This window comes from Lycorma delicatula, chromosome 10, assembly GCF_047948215.1.
Source record: "Lycorma delicatula isolate Av1 chromosome 10, ASM4794821v1, whole genome shotgun sequence".
Classification (NCBI taxonomy): Eukaryota; Metazoa; Arthropoda; class Insecta; order Hemiptera; family Fulgoridae; genus Lycorma; species Lycorma delicatula.
The window spans coordinates 90593829-90615054 of NC_134464.1; the positions used below are offsets into that span (position 1 = coordinate 90593829).

The following is a 21226-nucleotide window of genomic DNA, read 5'->3' on the forward strand; positions in this document are numbered from 1 at the left end:
GCATAAGATCGAATGTCTGTGCCACAAACGGCTAATGAGCCTCGAAACAGTTTAGCGACCAGTGTCCAAACTACCTCCTAGCCAACCTAAAAGTGTGAGCGGAATATGAGTGGTACCATACACCATTTGCTTGCGTGTCCAACCACCCACTTGTCACATATAACTAAAATGGGTAGACGCACCCCATCAACTACTAAAACATATATGACTATCAATAATTAATTTATCTTGTCAAAGACAGCAATTCGCTGCCACGCCTAGGCCACTGAATGCCAGCAAGTACCTGTCCACCATTAAAGCACTTGGAGTCTTAATCTGACTGGTATCCAGCCATATCTCTCAGTTAGTTTCCTACAGCAGCGTGGTAGGAGTCTTTTCCCTGAGGTCCACCTCTAAGTTCCAGGATGGCCTGAGTTCTGCCTCCCCCCCTCCAACCAGTAGCTGGGCAGTCGAACATTATGTGTTCATTCGACTGGACCTCTCCGCAGACGGACAACTCATCAGTTGCCAGGTGGAACCAAAAATAATATTGGTTTAAATTTACATGTTGGAGAGCATTCGGGCTCCCATTGAACTTAAAAATAAATAAGAGGCATACATCTCCCCTAGATCCTGTATAAATCTATCCAGAAGATAGATTTATACAGCCCTTAGTAATGGCTTGCCATTCTTGCTGCCATGCTTTCATTGTGAGGCTGTAAAGACTCCTCCGCAGGCGGGAGAAGGGTAGCTGTTTGAAATTTAGAACTAGTGCATTGATATCACTGTTCTGCTTTGTTACAGGCCCGGCTCAAAACCCCATCCCAAATACCTCGACTTCCCTGCCTCTTTGCAATTTCCATATGGCCGCCTGAACTTTCACCACTAAATCAACTGGGAAAGACTTTCCCAATACAGTGGTAGCCTCATAGGAGGTTGTTTTAAAAACAGCAGTGTATACAATTAAGGCTCTGCACTGCGCACTCCTTAAATTTTGAATAAGTGCTCAATTTCTTTCCAACCTATGCACCCAAACAGACGCCGCATAAGGGGTCATACTTTCGAAGACGCCTCAATACACCATGTACAAATGCCGGCTCAACAGTTCGTAATCCTTTTGAGCAATCCTTCCAAGCTTGTGCATCACAGAGACAGCATCTGCTGTTACTTGCCTAATGTGGCTGCCACACAGCAATTTCTCATCAAACAAAACACCTATGTACTTATGAACTTGAACTCGGCTGATTACACAGCCTTTATACTTAATACGGGGGTTATGACTATATGATAATTTGTCTGCACCCTTTAGAAGCATAAACTTCATCTTGTGCACAGAAATCTTTAAATTTTGAATGTCCATCCAGCCCTCTCAGGGCTACAGGAACATTCCAACTCATAGAGGACAAAACTCCAACACAAAGAAAGAAATGCTGTCTCTATGTCTACAAAAATTGCCAAAACATATTTACAGTCAGCGCTTTTCACCTCAGCAAGAGCATTTAAGATGCAATCCTCAGTGCCAACATATTTCATAAAAACATACTGGCCTTGACTTAAAAATGAGTTCATATCGATGCTTTCCCAGAGCCATTCCACAACCAGCCTTTCAACTAACTTTCCGATTACTGGCAAGAGGCTGATGGATTGAAAACTGCTGACCTCACTTGAATCCTTTCCTGATTTTAGAGCACCCTCACCAAAGCCAACAAGTCGGAAAACAACCCCAGTTTAGGCACCCCGACAACAGTCTACCAAGGCGGCAGTCTGTTCATTATACATATAAATAACATTTTAATACCACCAGCATTGCTACTTTTTGTAAACGAAAAGGATTTGACAAGGGTTAGATTAGATTATTTGGCTATTTTAATAATACTAGAATTCTTGTTAGTCATCCTGTTTAAAAACAGTATTTAGAATAGCTTACTAAATAATTCAGAAGAGCATTAGAATAAAAAGCAGGATATTTGCATGGCACAATTTTTAAGTTATAATAGATGATAATCTTCTAACTGTACCCTTTAAAAATATATGTACACATGTATTATATTTACTAAGTAGTCAAATATAGAAGTCATTTTTAAAAGATGCAGTTTTTTATGAATTAGTTGTATAACAGCCAGAAAATTGGATGCACAAGATTCAAAACAGCAGCAAGGTTAATAAGTCATGACTGGATCAGTTAGTTGTATTAGTAAATTTTATAGTTAGCCTAAATTTTTTTTCATGACAGTTCATGACAGGAAACACTAAAGATATATTTATACTATATATTTATATTAAACAGTTTTTAAATTTTATGTTTTATAGTAAAAAATACAAGGTCTGTTCAGTAAATAACTGAACATTATTAATTAGGTGGCAACTGAGATATTTAGTGATGTGCAGTTGACAGCACTGTGTTCCGCATAACCTCCTCTACAACCATGTTCTTGGATTGTTGATATCTCATTTAGTTTTTATGTTATTGTAATTTGAGTGCAACTTGCTTAAGTGTTAGTAGTGATTTTTATAATGTGCGATTTCCAGTAGCAATGATACAATGTAAAATTTTGCGTGAAACTGGGAAACCTTTCACAGAAACGTTTCAACTTTTGAAATAAGCTCATGGAGATGATGCTCTTGGTCGTACACAATGTTACAAATGGTTTTTGCAATCCAATCATCACAATGGATTAGCAAAAAATCTTCACACCCCCAAGAAAGCAGTCAGTCTCAATCCAATCTGTGATGCTCTCTGTTTTTTCAATTTTAATGGAATTGTGCATTTTGAATTCTTGCCTCAACGTGAAACAGTGAACCATATGTACTCAAAGCATTTTATAATGGTTATGTGAAAAAATTCACAAAAAGAGACCAGAGTTGTAACGATACAAATCATGGTTCCTTCACCATGACAATGCACCTGCACACTCAGCTTTGTCAATTCATCAGTTTTGTGCTAAAAATCAGATGACTGTCCTCCCTCAGCCTACCTACTTGCCAGACTTGGTGCCTTGCGATTTTTTCTTATTTCCAAAATTTAAATTACTGATAAAAGAATGCCGTTTTGAGACTATTGATGACATTAAAGCAAATTTGTCATAAGTCTTAAAGGCCATTTCAAATGAAGCTATCCAGGACTGCTTCACAAAGTGGAAACACTGCTGGGAAAAGTGTGTGATAGGTGAGGGGAGTAATTTGAATGGTACAAGGACCAATAATTTGTAAAACTAATAATAAAGATTAAAAAAATAAAGTTCCGTTATTTTCTGACCAGACCTTATAAATAGCAAGAACAACTAACTGTATTGCAAATTTCTAGTCCATTAGGGTAACTTAAAATAGTGACTTATTAAATCTGAACATCTTTTATATCAATAGAATGTATTTCTATTGATACATTTCTACACAAACTGCAGCATCCGTTCAGAGCAAAACTCTCTGTTACTGTTTGAATCCTTCTGTCCACATAAGTCATCAGCAGAGAAAACATAAAGATAATCTAGATATTTATTAAATCATAAATTTAAATTATGATACAAAAAAATAACAGAGGCTAAAGTTAGTGTGGTCTTTCAAAGGTATGAAGCCATTTCTTCTGCCATTGCAAATAAACTTACTTTGTTTACCGACTGGCTGTAGAAAGTTGTTATTTCAGTCAAGAGTGAATGAAAGGATCATTTCAGGTCTTTATTGTATTACCAAAACGATTTCTGAGAACAGAACGCATAACAAACTGCTTAAAATCCATGTAAACAGAAACCAATCAATTTCAATTGTTTTATAACTTGCTGCTGCAGTCTAATTGATAAAGCACAACATGCTTACTGCTCTACTTAATATTCTTATCAGAATCCTCTGCTATTTAAAATAGATGTTAGATAGCTTCATGCTCAGGATGTACCCTAAGAAATTTATCAATAACAAAATAATGTTAAGTATCCTTACATTTTTATCAAATGATTGTGCTTCAGAAAATTCTACTTTCTCATCTGAATGTAGATAAATATTTGTAACAAATGAAGTAAAATCAACATCATTTACAAGTCCTTTTACATATAAATTGTCAATACTGACATCATTTTTAAATTTAGCATTTCCTGTAAAATATAAATTTTTAGATAAATATATTAATATGACATTAATTCAATAAACACAAAAAATTTACAAATAATCAACATATAGAAGAATTTTGGAATTGGCTTCATCCAATAGAAAAACATAATAAACATAAGATTTGAATTTACAAACGATCAATTTTTATCAGTGCTTAAAAAGTTTTACATTATTTTCCAGTAAAAAATTGAACCGCTTTAAATTCTCATAATTGATGATGAACAGAATTATTCAGAAATTTTACTTTTAATTTTTAACTATAATAACTTAATTTAATTAAAGAATCAGATAAGCTAAAAATAAAAATTTATGGTAGTCCATAAATTAAGAAGAAATAAAGTTATGGTTTTATGACTCATCTCTCCGCAAAATATGATTCATCAGATTTTAAAATAACTCCATCTGTTCTTATGTAATATTTAGTTTAAGAATAAAATTTGAAAAATAAAAAGCAGAGAAAGTTTTTGAAATTTTTTAAAACATCATACTGTTTACAATTCAACAACTTGTAAACAAGCTATATTGTTTACAAGTCGACAACGTGACATTCAAATTCGTAGAGGACTGCAGCACTGTTGTTTTGTTTGGCTATAGACAGAGATGGAGATATAACAGAACATTCCTACTGAACAGAGTAACATGCTTGTCAATCTGATCTAAACAAGAAATGTTGTTCGTTTAAAACAGGTTACTGTATTTTTTAGAACCTGTAATTTCTTTCTGATTACAGTAATAACACAATAAAAAAAGTTAATTTACATTACTGTATTAATAAATGAAATAAATTTAAGCTGCAATTAATTACAATAATTTAATTAAGTAAATGTTTTCACTAAAATGGTATCATAGTTTACAGCATTATATTCAAAATTGGTAGTAATAATTTGGACATGCAGGCTTATCGAATCACAAGTTGAATATAGTTGCAGAATAAAAAATAAAATGATATTTTATATTAATTTACTAAATTACACAATCAATACTACTACAATACAGTCCTTAATCAGTTTCGTCTGCAGTTTCTGTAGAACTATCTTCTGTGACAGGCCAGCAACCCTCAATTTCTGAGATTGACTCATTTTCACCTCCACCAGAATTAATCTCCATTACCTAATGTCTCATCATTGTCCATCCCTGTATTTATAATTACGCTTTCAATGGCATCTTACATTAATGCATCTGTATTCCAGTAAGAATTCATTATCTACTAAACTTTCAACACTAATTTTTTCCAGTCTTTTATAATAATTAACGAAACTGCAACTAATATAATGGTTCTCAGTTCTGTTAATAAATATTTGTGGGGCATATTGCGGCCTCAAAAGTTTTTTAACTAGATTTCAAATAAATTCAACTGCGTTAAAATCAGTGTGGTAAGAAATTACTTACTAACAAAGGAATTACTGTACTTAGACGTCAGTCTAAGTACAGTAATTCCTTTGTTATTTAGTATTTTGTCTAACTCATATTGTGGTTCTGAGCAATGTAGTTTAGCAATTTCTAAACGTTTTTTTTTTTTAGATCTGGATCATAGTTACTTTATGTTTTTGGAGCTATTCTTGAATATCTTTTTTCAATGAATTGAATCACAGAGGTTTATTTTTTGTTTATTATGGTAAGGTGCATAATCTGTACTAAAATACAATTTGTTGAAGTACTGAGATAACTTGCTTTTCAATATACTTCAAAAAAGTATATATGCTGTATATTAAAAAAGTGCCATCTATGAATCCCATGTTTACCCACATGTGCCACAATTAAACAATCATCAGCACTACTGTTAAAAAACATCTGGTATGTCATCACTTTGTCAGTACTTTTTTTACCATATAATGAGTGTGCACCCAAGTTTCATCTAAGTATATGACTGGTCTCTTCTGGTCAGAAGTTGCATCTATTCTCAGATAAGAAATATACATGTTTCACAATTATATCATCTCATTCACACAAAATCAGTCTATTGTTTTTATACTTCCTGAATTGAAAACCCATACATTTTATAATTTTCCTTAGTGTTTCCCTACTAGCAGTAAAATTCAGTTCCTCACGACAAAAATTGTGTAATTTTCATATAGTAGGTAATTTGTAATTCCTAATATAATTCAAAACATTTAAGAAATTCTCATCCAATAACATACCTGTCAAAATCGTCTGTTTCATATTTATTATGAGTATATTTCTTTTTTTTCTTTGGCATTTGAATTTGAGACCCACTAGTACCTCTTTTTCATATCCGATTTTCCTGATGTCAATAACTGTAGAACAGCTTAAATTCAGCAATCTACAAGCAAGTTCTGTCACTTTCCCAAGAGGTACCAATAATCCATTTTTTTCTTTGTCTATGAACTTAGTATGTTTAACATAAGGTGATAGCGCATCGCCTCGCATTTAACTTCTTCGCTGTCAAGCACTGACTGCGAAGAGATTTTCCGCGTTCACTTGACATCTTAACACAACTACTTTTAAGTAACAACTGTTGCAATTTCCAGTGCAGAACAGAGAATATTTGTTTTTATTAGAAATAACACGTCTACACAAATTATATAATACTTACTATAACACGCTATTATAATACTTATAATAACTACACGCCTATTTTAAACTTTTAACCCGTAATTCTATGAATAATATTTGTCATAATAACATTACTTAAACCAAAAAAATTGATGTAAGAAATTTATACTTTATTTACGTTTTTTTTTTTTAGTATATTTTCATCATGCTTGAGTTTTAAAGCATATTGACTAAGAAAACAATTCCTCTTATTACAAAATAACAGGGCAAAACATAAACTTCATTATTTATACAAAAATAGATATAATTAAGCAGAAGAAAAACTGATGTTTTATAACTAGAAATTGGAATTAAAATGATGTCTATTAATCCATTAATATAAATATACCCTAATAAATAATATAATGTTATGTAACGCTATCAGGATATGCATCTGCATCCATACATACAGACAGTAATGTCATGGCAGAAGTTGCAATTACTTTCACTGAAACGTAACTGTACACAACAGTAGTTCATAAACTCTCTGAATATCTGCTTCGTCTTGTCGAATAGTAACATAAGTATTAGAAAAATATTTTAATTTCTTCCATCTACACAAATTTTCTAAAAATACTTCTATATATATTTTAGAAAAAATAATACAATGCTAAAACTTAATAAACAACTAAACTTAAACTAATCCACCACAGAAAACAATTTAACACAGAATAAAAATAAATTAAGTATTAAAAAATACATACCAAAGAATTTTAATAAAATATCTAATATGTCTTTTCTCATTTAAAAAATAATCTAACAGCAATATGGTTTTTATGTTTAAAATGTTATAATCTAAGTTATAAATCTCTAGTAGCAAATAAGTTAAGCTATCCACTGCCTTTTATATAAAAATTAATTCAAAGGAAACAATTTTTAAAGAAATTTGTGGCTATTTTGAAATTTAAGTTAAATTTTATATACGAGGGATATTTTTTTTTCAAGGTCTGATTGGTTACGAAATTAAAACCACAGTGAAAATAAAAAATTTTTTATTTGTAACAAGTACATAGTTACGCTATTTCTCTACATAGTCGCCACTTCGATTTAGACATTTGTCGTAGCATGGTACCAACTTTTTCCAATACCCTTGTCATAGAACGGAGCCGCCTGTGTTTTCAGCCATGTTTCTATGCTGGTAGGCAGCTCGATGTCTGTGCCAAAATGTTGTTTTCCTAGCCAGCGTTTCATGTGAGCAAAGAGGTGAAAATCGGATGGAGCCAAGTCTGGGCTGTATGGTGAGTGATCAAACACTTCCCAACGAAAACGCTACAGGAGCTTCTTTGTTACAGCTGCAGTTTGCGGCTGAGCATAGTCATGGAGAAAGACAATGCCTGATGACAACATTTCTCAACGCTTATTCTGAATTGCCCTTCGCAGACGTTGAAGAGTCACGCAGTATGAGGCTGCAGTGATGGTCGTGCCACTTCCATGAATTCCATCAAGAAAACTCCATTCCGGTCGCAGAACACAGTAGCCATACACTTTCTGTTGGAGAAGGTTTGCTTGAACTTCTTTGGTTTACTGGAAGAATGAGAATGCATCCACTGTTTGGATTGTTCTTTTGTTTCTTCAGTTTCGAAATGGACCCATGTCTCGTCCCCTGTGACAATTTTGTTCAAAAAATCTTTTCCTTCATTGTGGTAGCACTGGAGAAACGTTAGGGAGGCGTCCATTCTCATTGTTTTGTGATGGTCGGACAGCATGTTGGGAACCCATCTCGCACACAGTTTGCGGTACTGAAGTCTCTCACTCACAATTGTATAGAGAGCTTACCTTGAAATTTCAGGAAACGAATCGCTCAATACAGAAATTGTGAACCGTCGATTTTCTCGAATTGCCTCTCATCCACTCCCTCAACGAGATCATCGGTTGACACTCGCTTCCTTCTCTGACCGTCTGCATCATGAACATCTGCACATCCTGCTTTAAAGTTCCTGCACCATTGTCGCACTTTGCTGTCACTCATTGAAGTTTCACAGTACACATTACTTATTCGTCAATGATTTTCAGCTGCATTACACCCCTCACCCTGAAGAAATCTAATTACCACACGCACTTCATCCTTGGCGGGAGATGCTATTGTTGTAGACATGTTTATGTGCTAGCTGCATATTCAGAACTAAACGAAGTGACGCGGCGTGATTGAAGGCCATACTAGAGACACTGCACAACACATATGCGCAAAGGTTCATCCAATTTTTGCGCCGGTTTTTATTTCACGACTGATCAGACCTTGAAAAAAATAACCCTCGTATATTTTATTTCAAAACTGACAGTTCTCTATAAGTTAAAACTGTTTAATTAATTTCATTAAATTGAACTATTTCTCATCTACAAAGGTTACTAAATATGAAAATTTCTACCATGAATCTTATGTAAGAAAATTTTTAATTTTCCTGCAAGTAAGATTTTGTAAACACCCTTCATCTTACATTTATTTATTTCCTTTTTATAAAAATTACAGGTTTTTGTCCAATTTCAGGTGCTGAAGACATATCAATTTTGTAATGTATGAAAAATTCCAAGCATGTCTGAATTTAAACTCAGGAACTTCTAAATTAAAGGCATAGGCACTACACCTAACCACAGAAGTCTGGTTACATAATTAACTGACGGTCCCCATTTTGTTTGTTTAAAATAAAAACATTACTTATTTTGTTTTAAATAAATAATAAATATAGTGCAAAAGTTTTACATTAATGTAATCTGTGTTGAAATACAAAATAATCTTTCACTCTAAAAATAAGTTTGGTAGTATCAAATATAAATCTAAGGTCAGAAAGAAATTTCTGAAAATATTAGCATGGAATATAATGATTTATAGAAGTGAAACATGGATAACAAGAAATTGGAAAAGAATAGAGAACTTCAAAGTTCTCCAAAGCGATACAGTAAAGGTTGAAAATTAGGAGGAACAATAAAATTCAGAATGAAAAATCTATAGGTGAATGAGAGAGGAGAAAGATTTGTCCCAAAATTATTCAGTTCATCTGCATAATTAGTCACTAAAAGATTCTGGCAATATATGCATAAACTAGGCTGATCGACCATATTACGACACCTACTTTGGTTAATTTGCAGAGATGTACAGAAGATGAGAACTATAGAGGAAGACAAAAACTGAATATACAAAACAGACAATAATTTTCAATGTAGGGTATAGTGAATTAGTGATGCTAAAAGACTAGCACACAGAACAAAAAGGAATGGAGTATAGCATCAAACCAGTCAAGTAAATATTGAAGACTCAAAAATAAGAATGCTTACAATGTTTTCCGCTTAAAATATTGAGAAAATGATTAAAAATAGAACAATTAATGAAAATTAAATTGTAGAAGATAAAACTCCCTTTTATTAAAGTCTACAGACAAGCAGACAGGAGTGTTATATTTATGTAACAGTTTAAATACACATGAGGATCAAATAAACAGATGACCAAAAGTTTTAAAATAGAGCCTTCCACTTCTAAATGTAGAGATATAGATGTTAAGGATGATTTACATATTCCCATAATCTTTTATTCTACAATCATAAAAAAGTATTTCATAATAAAATAAAACAAAATCATAAAAAGTCCTTATTTATTTTCCTGTTGTTCTAATTTAGTACTAATACACATACATAAAATATGTTTCTTACCTTTCCACAGATGGGTATCATTATCCAAATACTTATATTTAGACAACAAATCAGTAAAATTAACTTCATTTAAATGACCACTCATTTGTAAATTATTTACATTTACAGTGCCCTTTACATACAGTTTCGCTAAACAAAAGTAAAATAACCATTTAAATATTCACAAAGTATTAAAAACATGAAAATAATGCAAGTTATCTTAACCAATAAAGCAGGAAATAATCACTAATACAATTTTAAAATAATGAATAATTTTTATAGCACAAAAACTTCATGGGTAATGTTCATTTACACATGAAGTTTTATATGTAATTCACATTCACGGATATGAATATGAATTAAGTTACATATGAATCACTGAAATATAAATTAATAAAATAAAACTCTTACCATTTATTGTTTGATTACCATATTTTGTTAAAATATTAGAAATATCCATGTTATTTATACGTTTTACATTCAGATCACCATCTATATATAATCCATTTAAAAATGTCTTAGTTCCTGCAAAATAACAAAGAATATATTAAAATTCAAACTAGAAAAGTACATTTTTATAGTGTACGACAATGTACAGGAGTTAATAATAAAAAATGTAAATTCCATATTAATATCAACTTTATACAAAAATAATCAAACAAATAAGTGTTAAAATAAGGTTGTGTGTGTGTATGTACAACCTAGACAATCAATGCTCGTTTATTTCAATCATTACACAGAGTACAATTACCAGTAAGCAGTTAAACAAAACACAACTCTTTATTTTAATTTCATCTTGTGATAACAGCTGGCAGTATGCTGCATTCCTGAACTCCTGTAATACTATATTTTTTTCTTTTGCTTCATGAAGATATGTTACTCTACTCTAATTATAAATAGATTGCATTAGATTTTACCAAGAACAAGACACTTTGCTATCCTCAACACATTCATACGTTTGAATTTTTGGGCAATCTTCAAATAGGAAAAAGAATAGCTGAAGAGTCCCATTGGCACAGAGGGTCGCTACTCCACTGAACTCCAACAAAGAAGTGACTGCCCAGTTGGCTATTATTAGATATGATTGTTCCATTCCTAGTTTGAGCCAGCTAGTACTGCGCTCTAGTATCTACTAGCGCTGGCCTGTGAATCAGTTTCATACTTCGATTCGAGTGAAGAATCCCGTCCGACACAGTCATGCATTCTCTTAGTCTAATGTGACTTATTTTGTAGTCTTTTAAATGTGACAAAATTAATTTCAACTATCCTAGCAGAACATGGTTTCATCATTTCATCTGAATACCAATATAGTCCATACTAGTTCTAAAGGCTTAACAATGATGACTCAAATAGCACAGTAGCTGGCAACTGATCCTAATCCTATAGCACTTTTCCAAGAAACAAGAAATATAAGATAAGGGAATGAGAGAGAAGAAGAAGAAATGTCCTCACCACAGAGGAACAGGGGGTGAGTGGCACAAGGCAGGTGTCTTCGACTACAGGGGCGGGTTGGGATGTCCTAACCACAGATGGACGCTAAAGATTTGAATGGTTTACCATCTTGCCCAGGGCCTTAAAGCTATATAACTGCCCCTACTGCTCTACTTAACTGCTCTTCTGTTAACTACAGAAATATAATTTAATATTTGGGGCTAATAACTGTTGTGAATGTATCGTTCATTACTTCAGACCAAAAACAGGAAAGATTCAATGTCATGAAGGTACAATAGTTAATAAAAATTAAATTGATGATGTGCTAAGCAAAAATTTAGATTCTGCATGTGACTTCTAGTGACTTAAATAATTCTAATGCTAATGATTTAAATTGAAAATTAAAATTTCCAATTTAAATACTTAAATTGAAAATTAGAAATAAAAGTAAATGAGGTAGTTTACCTCAACTGGCTAAACAGCCATTTTTACTAAATATGTAAAGAAAAAAGTAATAATAATAAGAAGAAGAAGAAGAGGAAGAGATGTTACTGAGGCTAAACATTTAAAGTCTATTTCTTGGATACAGTAATGGATATGGAATGAAGGACATTTAGAATTTGGGAGTAGAGGATTAAGAAAATATGCAGTAACTTCTATAGAACTATTCTTAAGAGCCTTGAGGCTCACTCAGGTCAGTCTAGGTGAATCCCAGAGCCAACTCAGGGGCTCATCAGGGCCTCCCGGAGCCTACCCATGGCCGCAGAGCTGGCTTCACTCACCATTCCCAATTTATCAGGGGGACTGGCATCCTGGACATCTACACAGCTTGCTTTAGTTGCCATTCCCATCTACCCAGAGGGCTCCACCCCCCTCCTGGACCCCTGCACTGTACGTTATCCTCATGGTTATCCTAATTCTCACTCAAATAATCCACCCGTCACCCATTCCGCTCATATCAGCTCTACTCCAATTTCACCGCAGTCTGATCCCACCACAACGTGTTTTTCCAGTCATTCCTCTTGTGAGCAGTCTTCCACTGTGCTGCTTGGTACTGCCATCGTCTCCTTAGAAGACTCCTTCGGAAAACTACATACTGTCCATGCCGTTTTGGACTCTGGTTCACAAGTACCTTAATTACCAAAAATTGTCTTTCCCGTCTTGCTCTTCCTTTGGAAAATTCCCAAATACGGCTTTCCTGTATTTCTTCTACCCATGCTTCTGTTCTTGGTACCGCTAACATTAAAATTCACTCCTTACCTCAATTCAAAAAGACCTTTCAATCAAAGGCCCTTGTTCTTCCTAATATTTCTGGTAACCTTCCTTCTCATTCCTTATCCCCTTCAGTTACCCACAAATTTCAACATCTCCATCTCGCTGACCCAACGTTTTGTTTATCCTCTCCTATTGACCTTCTCATTGGTAGTGACCTGTTTTGCCATGTTTTGGCGCCTTCCGGCAACATTCAAGAATCCGGATTTCCTTTAGCGCTCAACACTGTCTTTGGATGGATAATTATCGGAAACACCTCCGAATTGTTCGATTCACCGCTTGAAGAATCTACTTCCTTTTTTAACAATTCGTTTTCTCAAGAAGACTCCATTGGCAACACTTTTCATAAATTTCAGGAAATCGAGGAAGTTGCGTATACCCAGCCTCCCAATCTGGATGAACAACGATTTGAGGATCATCCATTTCACTCTACAACCACTTGAACTCCTGAAGGACGATACGCCGTCACTCTACCTCTTGCTTCAGATGATACGATCGTGGCTAGCAACCGCAACAGATCATACAAGTTATGGACCTACGAGGCTAACCGTGTTAGTCAAACTTTGGAAACTACTTCACCTCATTCTGTAAAATCTTCAAGTAACGCTTCTGACATCGCGTCTCAAGGATCATCTGCCTCACAGCTTCCTTCTTGTGATTCCTGGTGGAATGGTCCATCAGCCTTCCACGTTCCTATCCTTCACATACCTCTTTCTAAGCTCAAGAAAATTGTGCATTCATACTCGTCGCCTTTGTGCCTTCTCATTTGTCGCCTTAGTGCATTCTCATTTGTGGCCTTTGTGCATTCTTATTAGTCGACCTCTCACTTCTCTTTCATCGGATCCTGCTGAGGAATCCTGCAAGCTTTCCCCTGGACACTTTCTCATCAGGTCTCCAATCCTTGGACTTCCCGAAAAACCCATTGATTCAAATCTTTCTCTTCGTGTTCGCTGGACTCTTCTACAGCAAAAAATCCAACATTTCTGGAATCGATGGTCCAAAGAGTACCTTCATGAGCTCACTTCTCGTTCAAAATGGAACAAATCCCAACCCAACCTTGCTGTTGAAATCTTCTAGTACTCTTCCCCTTCGCTGGCCCATTGGTGTTATCTCTGAAACATTTCCTGGTAAAGATGATATTTGTCGTGTTGTTCGTATCAAACTTTCTTCTGGTTTTGTCACTTGTCCTGTGAATAAAATTCACCCTCTGGTCTTCTCTTCTTGATTTTCCTCGCTCGCCCCCCAGTATGTTTACGCCAATGCGTAAGTTGTTTTTTTCCAATAATGTTTTTGTCATTATTTTATCTGCCGTGGTTGTAATGTTTCATAAAAGCAATTTCTATTTAACCACATTAGCTTCAACTGTTTTTTGTTATCTCTATTTTAATGTTGTCAAGCTCCTAGAAGTTTAATTTTCTTTGTCTGCGATCACGTCATTTCCTCTACTTGTTCGTATTTCAGCAATTATTTATCAGTTTTACGTAACTCTTTTAATGGTCTGCTTGCTTATAAAATTAATTTTTGATATGTTGTTTCTTACCCAAACTTCCCGTTTATGCTAAACGGGAATTGAAACTTGAATTAATTATTAATGTACTATTAGATACAGAGCAGTTCAGAAAATAATTAACTTCAATTATTTTAATTCAAAATGAAAATATAATGGAAACATTTTATATGAAATAGAAAATAAAATAGTTTTCATTAACATAAAAAACTTTCATCGTGTTCTTTAACTTCTCACACGAAGACTTTGTGTCAGTTGCACTTCATAAGATGTGTCCCCTGTTTGTTTGTTTAGGTTTTCATTCATTATTTTGAATTTTATCTTAATTAACAATCAATTTCAATACTCTTAAGAATCAATAGACTTGTATAAAATATTTATTTTTATTATTAAAAAAAATTGTTTATTATTTTTAATAAATATTACAATTTTATCAGTACCAAATAATACTAATTCATATTGAAAGTGAATAATGATTCATAAATATTCGATTATTAGCTCGTTTAATCATTATCATGTATTTAAAATTTTGTAAAATTTTTGTACAACTAAAAACTTTTGTCCCAAAATCCCTTACTTATATGTTCAAATAACCCGGTAGAAAATGAGATTTTGGGATGAGCGTATACGCATGCGCTACGAATACTGTGCGCAATGCTACACCTTGTTACTTTCATCATGGTTAATCTTCAAATTCAGTATATTACGTCTCTCTTGAAAGTGTTTCAATCGCTACAAACTGCCAATTCTATCAACGCCGAATCTTCTCCAGCTGCTGATTACATTTTCATCGATGCAGTATTCTCTCCAAACTCATTTCTACAAATCTGAGACGCCAAGTCTGGTTCAACTTCTAATCACAAACTGTTAACTCTGTTAGTTTTGATTTGCCATTACAGAATACACCGAGGATAAACTATGAATATGTGCACTTTAATTTCACGAGTTCATTTTTTACCAATATTCGTGTGTTGTTACGGGATGTTCAAATCCTTCATTATTATTTATAGTAAACAGTTACGCTATTAGTAAAATTTGTGAAACATTCAGTTAATCGTACATTATGCATTTCAATTTCAAGTTTAGTTTAAAAAACCGTTTATTCACTTAAGTGCAGTCCCGACAGGTGGCTTAAATAAGGTTATGTTATTATGTCATGTGTCATCATTCAATTTTGTAATTTGTTAATCGCAGAGATTAATTACTATCTATTCATGAGCTGAATTCATATTACTTCTCTTAAATCAATCTAAAGAAAATAACTCCTGATGTGAAGTTACGTTTTTGGACTTCTTTGTAATTTTATATTTTCAAGAAAGCTTGTTTACTAAAATGAACTCTATTTATATGTTTACTTATTTCAATTTGATTATTGTAATTAACTCTTTTCTTATACTGGAAGATTATCGTGGCTTCTTTTTCTACAATAAACTAGAATTGCTAGTTTAAATTATTTAATGTTAAGTTTGATGATGTTCAGAAAAGGTCAGTGCCAATAATAAGATTACTGTAGTTTATTTGTCTAAGTTAATGACAGTTGTTTATTGCTAATTTTTCAATATTACAGCATATGTCAGTAATGCAATAGTTTTCCAGTCATACTATGTTTATTGATGTTATGTTTTTCTAAGTATATAATTGTAAATAAGGTGTTTTATGTTCTCTTCTTTTCAGGCTTTGTTAAATTGTAGATTTTCAAAATGTCTATTTGAATATAATGTCTATTCATGTATTATCTCATTTAATATCATACTGATATGCTGATTTCAGCCGATATTTCTTATATAGAATTAAGTTATGTTTATTTCATAATTTCTTTTAATTTTTTAAGGTTATGATTTATCATAAGTTCAGTTGTTTTCTTTCTAATTAAAGTCCAATTTCTTTTGGCAGATACAAGCTGTACACTTAAAACAGATAACAGAAAAATAATTATGAAGTAAAAGAATTAATATATTTTTCCTTAATAAATGTCTTTAATTTACATTTTCATCCTCCTTGGGACCAAAGAAATAATGAATATTTTTAATATCTTAACCTTCAAGGGAGCTAGGGTCTCGGTCAGTAGCTTAAAACCTTCCCTTGGGAATCATGAACATATTCTGCAAATTTGAAAGTAATTGGTTGGTTGGTTACCACATTGGTTATGTGATAACAAACAAACAGACAAACTTTATACATATATATTTCTGAATAACCATGATCTATTGGATCACGGGCAACCTTCTGCATGCAAAAGTTAGCCTTCAACCTACAAACAAATACCCCGTTTGAATTTTGAAAATCGGACAATTGTTTGCAGAGATATTATAAGAACATGCACCTCCCAAAACAGTGTCCCTGGGACACCCCGTTTACTACCAGTTAATGGTGATGATTGGTCTACCCTTACTTGAGATCCTCGAATACCTCACCACTCTAGCCTCACACGCATCTGCTAGGGAAGTCCATTACTGTTAAACAAATTTTTTTAATTTGTTTAATATTATTTTATTTAACGTATATTTATTTTATTATTTTTGTAATATTATTCATTCATTGATTCGAATCATTCAGTTCAAACCAGCTCACACAATGATAGAGACTCACAGTTCGCAGTTAATTAATTCTATTCATTAAAGTTTGTGCTTCAACTGGCAAATCTCCACTACTATATATGTATATTTTAAGAGATTTTTTGAGGTGAAATATACCTTCTAAAAACCTTCTCAGTTATGCCAAGAATCATGGGTAAAAATTTGGTTGGGACTGAGAGAGTAGTTTTTTGTTTATTCCAAACAAACACCATCTTCCTCTTTATATAATAGTATATATATATATATATATATTATATTATATATATATATATATATATATATATATACAGTAATTTTTCATGCAAAACATATTTTATAATATTTACAAAAACTTATTTACCTAACCTACCTTGAACATGCTAATTATTAATGATGTATTCGTATTGTCCATAAACATAACTAAATTATATTTTACACTGTAATTGAAATTATTGCCTTTACTACTAAAAGTTTTATTCTATCACGATTGTTTTTAACATTTTTTTAGTGTATGAAATATTTTAAAACATGGAGCTACACACAGCCCAACATCGTATTCCATTCACTGGTATCTTGAGTCTTTACACTTTTTATTGTGTGAACATACTACACATCTTCTTGAAGCATTTGCTCTCATTCTGTTTGTGGGTATGTACTCTGGTAAGTGTTTTCTTCAACCTCAGAGGATCCTCTTCTAGTGATGGTCTTCCTGATTTCCGTTTGGCTACAAAATGTTTCCCAACAATTGCTTCTACCAAAGCTTCTCTAAATTACAGACGTGTGTACGGTCCTCCACATTTCTGATGCAAAATATGTGCATTGAATATTTATAATTGAAGGAATGATGGCATTTTGCTCTTTTCTTCTTACCTCAACTGGAAGAACTTCATACTGAGTTGACAAACATAGCACATCCCTTTTATCACACCACTTCAATAGCATCATTTGACCGGACTTTTCACTCAATGCTATCATTCCATTTTTCTTCAATTTTTGATTTAAAAATCCTTAGGGACACCTTTTCTATTACACCTTATGGTTCCCACCAGATCAAGTGTCTTTATTTTTCAAAACAATAGAAATTGTCAGAATACACATAATATAATATCCCTTTTGAAGTAGGTCATGCATCAGAGTAAGTACAACATTAGTTGCATGCCCATAATTTTCGTTATGAATTAGTTCTGTTTCACTTCTGGTATATAAAAGTAGCTTATAAATGTATCCTGATTTTGAATCGGACAAAACATAGGTTCTGATTCTAAATCTAGCATGTTTGATTCTTATAAATTGGATAAACTCAACTGACCTTTCCACAACAAAAGGCTTTCATCGATAGCTACTTCCCTCTCTGGTGTGTAAACAGAAAAAAATTTGTCATTTACATATTATAAGACAGGTTTAATTTTATGTATTCTTTTGTTTTTTTGAGCTGGGACATTATTTGTAAAATGTAAAAACCTAGGTAAAAGTTTGAAACATTTGTGTGCCATAACAACCGAAAAATCTGGGATTGCAAATAATGGTTTTCTTGTATAACATTTATTAATTTCGGGCTTCCAGATCATTCCATGCAAAATGAAGACTGTAATTAGCAAAAATATTTCATTTCTATCTGCTGGTTTCCACCCTTGAAATCGTGAAAACTGCTTCAGAACTTTATTTAACAGAAAATTATCTATTTGGTTTATAATTATATCAACCAATTCATCAGTTATAAAAAGTTTAAAAATACTAAATATATCATTTAGATCAGGAATAGCAACATTTATACCTGACTGTCTAGTAAAATTGGCCTACAAAAGGAATCAGACTGATGATAATTTACCCATTTGATATTACTTGTATATCTTTGAATAGGCCTATCTGAATCACCTGCACCAACCTCATTAGCATAATCCTCATCATCATCAGGTAATAACAACAATACATCTTCACACATATCATCTAAACTGTCACTATCGCTATCAGATTTTAACTGGTCTAAAATGTCAAAATATTCATTTTTTTAAGTAGATACCATCTCAAATATAAGAAAACAACTTGCATAAAGCTATTATAAAAAAATGTGAAAACTACTGGTCCAGTTTACAAATATATGGTGAAGTTTATAAGCATATAAATATTTAAAAACAAAACAATGGCTACAACCTGAAATAAATATACAAAAATACTCATACAATCACTCATGAACAAGATGTAAATAACACGCCATACAGGCAGTATCAGCTGTTTTACATATGAAAAATGTCTTAGAATGCAACAAAAACTCTTTACTAGCGCTATATATCATTGCAGAATAATGATGAACTACATTTGAAAATAATCGCAGGAATATTATGACACAGAGTAAATTAAAATTAGACAGAATATTCCAACAAAGACCCTTTTTGTGCATATTGGCTACATCAGAATATTCCGTCATAGTCCAGTAAGGGGTTAAAAAAACATTTTCCACATGTTTATCTATGTTATACAAAATACATTAGTTAAATTGTTATGTAACAAGAAATAAATACTACTTACAGATCTACAACAAAGAGATGGAATTAGCTTTAAATACCTCAAATATTATATGAAAAATATTTCATTTTTACACTTAAACAAAAAAACGTTATAAATAAACTATTTTTGAAAAGTGAATACGGACCTGTGATTACTATGTTTTCATCAGTTTTCTTAACAGTATCTTCATAAAATGCATTAAAATCAATAAGTTTGTTATTAATAAAACCCTGGACATCTGTACTGTTACAGTGTACTTCATCCTATAAATGTTTAAAAGAAAAAGAAAGTTATTTCACATCTTTTTAACATTATTCAATACATAAACCAATTTAAAAAATATAGATGGACTCTCACCAATGTTAAAATCAGCAGTTCTGTAAAGCCCAGACTGTGTTAATTATGTAAAATAGCCAAGAATTATTATGAATTAAAAGAGTATTTCCCTTACACTTCAAACAAACATACACCATAAGTTAATGTAAAAATCCATTACTTTATCAACAATGAATAAATACCTTTTTATGAGCTGACAACAATTATATTCTAGTTATGAAATTATTAGTTACACTGCATACAATTAATTATGATGCTATAATTTGATAATATTACATTTTAAAACATCTTAATTATAAATTTTACACATTTATGATGCAAAACTGATAATGGCTATAAGAAAGGTTGAATCAATAATTACCTCAAAAATTAATTCTCCTTCAATGAAATTATTTTTTTCTAAACCAATTGCTGATTTATTAATTTCTGTGATATTATATCCATTGATTCCATTTTGAGTAGTAATACTTCCATCGATAATCACTTCTAAAAAAAAAAAAAAAAAAATGGCAATGTAATTCCCCAGAACAAGCATCCATACAGAACTTATTAAAAATGTAAGGAGTGAAGTGCTTTTTCAATTCTTCAATGATCCAAATAATATTACTACTTTTAACCCCCCAAGCTTGCAAACAATCTAAAATGAGATAATTCATTCATTCAAACAGCATAGTCATTTAAAAAAAATAAGAAGCACCTTAATAAGGAGGTGAAGAGTGAAGTGTTTGTCAATTTTCTTCAACCAACTGAATACATTGTTGGATAAAATCATCTTAAACTCCTCGAACTGCAGGTATGGCACTTGGCCTTATAAGTACCTTCACTCCTGCTCATAATACAAGTTATATTATAAACATCATCACTTTCAGAGTAGCAATTTACAATAGTATTACTTGTTTTATTACTACAAACCAGAGCATGTACAAAGGTTGTCTGGAAAGTAGTGTCTTAATGATTAAAAAAATATCCGCTAAGATTTTTGAACAAAATTTTTTATTTAACTTAAAAATATTTTTAAGCTTCTTTCCTACATGGTCACTGTATATATTTAAACACTTACCATAGTCTGCTGATCTTTTTATTCCTGAGTTTTATTCCTGCTGATCTTTTTATTCCTCTACCACCATTTCATTGGATTATTCAATCATTCAATTAATTAACTGGATTATTCAATTCATTGGATAACACTAAAATAGTTTCCTTCCAAAGAATCTTTCAGTTTAGTAGACAGATGATATCGTTAGGAACCAAGTCACAGCTGTAAGTTGTTAGTAGCTGGATGATTAAAAATTAATTTCCAATTTAAATTTAATAAGAAACTATTTGGTTTTCTCAGCAGTGTACGACATGTGTTCAAAAAGTAACAAGA

At 32.4% G+C, this 21226-nt stretch overlaps 1 protein-coding gene across 1 annotated transcript in view; it reads right to left on the reverse strand.

The window, feature by feature from the left end:
• The window catches only part of fs(1)N (female sterile (1) Nasrat), a 120530-nt gene that overhangs the window by 37725 nt on the left and 61579 nt on the right, over positions 1–21226 (reverse strand). The window contains exons 17-21 of the mRNA XM_075377087.1: positions 20219–20343; positions 19667–19784; positions 10663–10776; positions 10273–10401; positions 3910–4061 (exon numbers count right to left, since the gene is read on the reverse strand). Coding sequence (XP_075233202.1) covers positions 3910–4061; positions 10273–10401; positions 10663–10776; positions 19667–19784; positions 20219–20343 — 638 coding nt within the window. The remainder of the gene's footprint in view (positions 1–3909; positions 4062–10272; positions 10402–10662; positions 10777–19666; positions 19785–20218; positions 20344–21226) is intronic.